This window comes from Diabrotica virgifera, chromosome 1 (assembly GCF_917563875.1).
Source record: "Diabrotica virgifera virgifera chromosome 1, PGI_DIABVI_V3a".
In the NCBI taxonomy this organism is placed as follows: domain Eukaryota; kingdom Metazoa; phylum Arthropoda; class Insecta; order Coleoptera; family Chrysomelidae; genus Diabrotica; species Diabrotica virgifera.
This window is the reverse complement of record NC_065443.1, coordinates 180,730,580-180,735,525: the sequence shown is the minus strand read 5'-3', so window position 1 is coordinate 180,735,525 and position 4,946 is coordinate 180,730,580. Positions and strand designations below refer to the sequence as shown.

At 34.5% G+C, this 4,946-nt stretch overlaps 1 protein-coding gene across 1 annotated transcript; it reads right to left on the bottom strand.

The window, feature by feature from the left end:
• Positions 1-397: 397 nt before the first annotated feature.
• On the bottom strand, positions 398-4,502 carry LOC126878930 (uncharacterized). Its single transcript, XM_050641812.1, has 2 exons — positions 4,070-4,502; positions 398-3,576 (listed from the first exon to the last, which is right to left on the bottom strand). Exon 2 carries the CDS (start codon positions 1,705-1,707, stop codon positions 415-417), a length of 1,293 nt encoding a protein of 430 aa, XP_050497769.1. The 5' UTR covers positions 1,708-3,576; positions 4,070-4,502; the 3' UTR covers positions 398-414.
• Positions 4,503-4,946: the final 444 nt, after the last annotated feature.

Genomic DNA, 4,946 nt, shown 5'->3' with positions numbered 1-4,946 from the left:
CCACTATCTAATAGAGCTAAACAAGATTGTCCTAAAATTTCAATTTCAAGATAAGGTCGGTTATCATTATGTTTCCTAACTAATAACGAATTTATATCAAAATCCAAAATATCTGATTTATTTTCAAAATTATCTGGTATTAACATAGACATATTATTATTATTTACAAACGTACAACCTGGTATAGAATTTGGAACTGTTTCCTCGTCTTGATTATGCTTATTATTAAAATTCCAGCTTAAGACTGGAGGGAACAATCTACGATCAAGCGAACCGTACGAGTCAACTAAAGTGTTACCAACAATTACTTTTTCCCTGATTTCGGTTTGCGTGCTGGTCTCCGGTTGGAAGTGTTTCTTCCTTCCTGAGAGGGTGTGTTTGAGCTGCTGGCGGGTATTGGACCTGAAGCTTCGTCTACAGCTGCGTCATATTCCCTGATGGGGCTGCTGTTTGAGGAACGCTCAGGGTACGAGCCTCTGCATGCTCGTTTCCCGAACACTTAAAACAATTTCGTTTCAGTGTGTTATCTTTACCACAACCGTGGCAGAAAATCCGGGTTTGGGGTCTGGAACAATCCCGAAATGCGTGACCAATCGACTGACAATTCCAGCAAGAAAAGGAATGAGTAGTCACAGACACATTCGGTGTATAGGGTCTAGATTGCCAAGAACGATTTCTCGAGGAGTGAGAGGTAAATCCAGCACCAGAATTAGATGTTGTAGGAGGATGAAAAGACCAGGATAGAGTTTCTTCTAACCGTTTACACTTATCTGTCAGGTCTTCGATAGTGGCTATATCAACAAGTGCCAATTGGGCATGGTAAAAAGGTAGCAAACATTTTAAAATTATCTTAATTTTTGCATTATCTGTTAAAGGAGTATCTAAACGACTACACATACCCAACATAGTGTTAATAAACATAGTCACTGATTCTCCAGGTTTCTGCTTGCGGTTCTTGATCTCGTCTAAGAGATCAGTTTGGAAAGAATAAGGCAGAAAATCGGATTTTAGTTTCTGAGCCAAACCAGTCCAAGTGGTAAAGCTACCACGGTTGTTCATAAACCACGTAAAAGCATGGCCTGTAAATAATTCGGCAGAAGCCGAAAAAAGATCTTCCTCACTCACACCTCTCGAAACACGAAGACATTCTACCCTATCTAAAAATGAAATTACATGGTCATAATGACCTTCACCAGAAAACGAAACTCCCCACTTATGTACCTGCACAGGCTTGGGATGTAACAAGGAATTAGAGGCTTGAACCGAAGAAACAGGAGTGGACGTGGCTAGAGGATTTACTCGAGAATCGAGTTCACCTTCTAGACTGAGAATCCTAATGGACATAGAGCGTTTGTAAAGTTGTTGCTCCTCATCTGAGCAACATAATAAGTGGATACGACCAGATATATGAGCAAGACGTGAAATGTATCTAGAATACATGCTATCATGGACAGTCCCTCTAAAATTGGATATCTTTTGAGTAAGATCCTCAATTGTCTCATTTATTCCCTGTTGTTGTTCCAGGAAAGGAATAGATGCAGCTGAAATTTGCCGGAAACTCCTATTTCCTTGCTCTTGTTTAAGAGCACCACGCAATAGACTGCGTTTTTTATCACATTTAGCGGATTCTTCAACCTCTATTTCTCTTATCCTCAACTCATAATCTACCTCCTTAACTAATAAATGCTCTGGCTGAAAGGTACACATGGTGGTAGGAAAAATTTAGTACCGATAAACCCAACCCAACAACGACAAACCGAACCCAACCCAACAAACTAACGACCCAATTAACCGACAATCTACTAAACAAGCTGCTCTACCGACGAGCTGCTAAACTAACGACCTAACAAACCGACAAACCAAATATAACCGAGATATATATTTGGGGTAGATATTTAAAATAATTTAAGTAATTGTTTAAACGAAAATGTATATAAAAAAAAATGAAACTTTATAAATTATATATAGGTATGGTAAGCAAAAATTTAGCTAACTGTAGTATATTGTGGCTGCACCTAAATCAGAAATAGTAATGTACCTAGATATCAAAAAAAAATAAATCATTCAAAATTTTTCAAAATAAATATCCAGGTATCACCAAACCGACCAGACCGAAATGTCAACCAATATACCTATTCAAATATTATCCTACTCACGATTTACAATTATTATTTTAAATAAATTAAAATAGTACCAATACAGCAATACAAGTGCACTAGTGTATTTTACAAATAACGTACAAAAGGAATCAAAAATGTATCTCTATATAATTACAAAATATACAACTATGAACCAGAAAGATACTTACTAGAAAAATTTACAATAAGCAACAAAATAAAGAAAGGTACTGTCTTACTGAAAATCGGGCTCCACGTTGGCGAGCGTCAATTGTAACGTATGATTTTTCTGTTTGAATGGGGTAGCTTAATAAATGACTAAGTTCTACAGAAATAGGCTAGCTGGATATTTAAGAGACCGTATCAAGTGGACTCAGGAGAGGATCAGGCCGTATTTGCACGCCCGAAATAAGACGGTACCTAATGAAGTACTAGAGTGTTAAGAAACTAAAGTAAAATAAGGAAAGAAATGTAAAAAAAAAGGAACTACTGACCCAGAAGATATTCAGAAGTAGTGTTGAGCGCCAGGGAAGGATTTTATAAATTCTTCTCCACGTGACCTATATTGCTGTACCTAACTAATATTACTCAAAATGGTAGGATAATAAAACATATAAGTATGTACAACCAACAAATTTAATGAAAAAACCTATAACCCCTATATACAATTTTATACAAACTAGCTAATCAGTACCTGTTGTACTAGAAAAGTACGCTCCTGTCGACAATGAGATTACAATAAAAATTAAAACAAAGAACTTAATTAGTTAGATCAAGACAGTTATTGGGAATCACAAGTTATTTACTTAAACAAAAATGTATTATGGATATTGGTTATAGTATTGGTTGACAATCTCGTATCTGACCTAAGTGATAACCCTGAGTACCATACCTGTTGAACTGAAATAAAGGTTATTAAATAGGAATTAAAACCGTAGATATTGTATACAACACCTTAACATATAGTTTATAATTCCCGGACTATTTTAAATGAGTGGTACGAACAGTGAACGATAAAACTTGTTGAAAAAAAAATGATTGAATATTACAAATGGTGATTTTAGAAAAAATGAGTTTATATGATTATTAAGGTTATTTCTAATTTATTGGGAAAAATATTAATATTGCAAGCAGTTATTTAAAAGAATTGAAAATATATATTTTATAATAAAAACCTGTCGCTTCTACAAAAGTAGGGACGGAGGCTTCTCCAAACTCCTTGAGAGGTTGACGATGGGAGAGCCAGGTAGGTATCCTCCGGTTTCCAATCCTGGGGAGATACTCAACCAAAATACGGATGGTCCGATGAGGAGGTACTTACTAGTACCGGTAAAAATCAATGTTGATTCCAAAAAAACATAAAATCCCAATCCACACCAAAAGAAACCCCAAACTGATTGCTTATTCCATATCCAACAAAAACAAAAAATGGTGACTTAATTTCCTTTTTCTCCAGTGGCTAAAATAATAAAAAAACCTTGATCAGCTGATTGTCCTTGAGTATACAAGAAACAGGGCCTCGACAAAAAGGTGTATCACCTTATCAGAACTTGACAGAGAAAAAATCTAAGTAAAAAATGAAGTTTGATGTCCATGCTTGAAGTTCATTGACCTTGATTATCCTTGAATGGAAACAGCTTTTTAAACGAATATAAGAAAGTATTTGGACAAGTAAATGTGGATCTTGTAATCAAAGATTACTATATGGAGTTATATAAAGGAGAAAAGGAAAATGATCATTGATTCCAAACTTACTTTGAACCGGAAATATAATGAAAGATTTTTTTTTTCTGTAGAAATATAAGTGCGATGGTATTGAAGTATTGCAAATATGATGATTGAAGAGTAATAATTCATATAAAGATAATATATGTAAGATATTGACAGTGAATAAAGGGCTATTTTTTTTCCAAGGAAAAACCATAGCTACGAGACATTTATCTAATACATACCCATTGCTCTTCAAAAAAGTATTGGAAACAAAAACTCTTCTCCTCAAACTCTTCACAAAACCCAAAACAAAATAAAAACTTCCTCCAACGTAAATTAATCTTATAACTTTTTCAACTAAAAGGTAAATTCTGGCAATGGCCACCGGAGATCGGGAGATCAGATGTCTTCTGTACAAGAGTTGAAAATTAAGTGCTGGCCTGCTCTCCCCGAAGCAATGACAAACACGTCAGCCGGAAGCCGTATCGACACACGGACCAACTTCTAGATTACGAATTCCCCTAAAAGTCACCAACTTTGTCCAAATACTTATTAAAATCTAGGCAATACCTACTACACGCTGAAGTATATTTGGTTGCATACTTATTGGGAGTTGCTTTTCCTAATAAATATTTTGAAATGCATATTATAAAGTGACGATGAGTATCACTCAACGTTACAATGTCTCTTGCAGTTCTTCACATCAAGTTTACATCTTAGACTTATTGAACAATATATCTAATTAAGTCTATAGATAATAGATCTATTATTTGTTTCATATAAAATTATAACCAATATTGCAGCCATCTGAAGATCGTTTGAATAAACAATTATAAACTAAACGAATATATAAAATGGGGAAAATTCCCTTTATTGCACTGAAATTGTATTTTTTTATAATTTACTGTTAATGTAAAACTTCACAGGTACCTATTGAATGGAATCATAATGTTTTAATAGTTTTGGATATTACAATCCAGTACCTATAAGGTAATCAGATGCTCTAATGTTAAACTTAAGGGAAAACTACTAATTTTGATACATAAATCTTTAGTTGAATCTCTTTTTCACCATGGTTTACATGTTAGGAGGAATTGATAATAATGTACTACATGCATT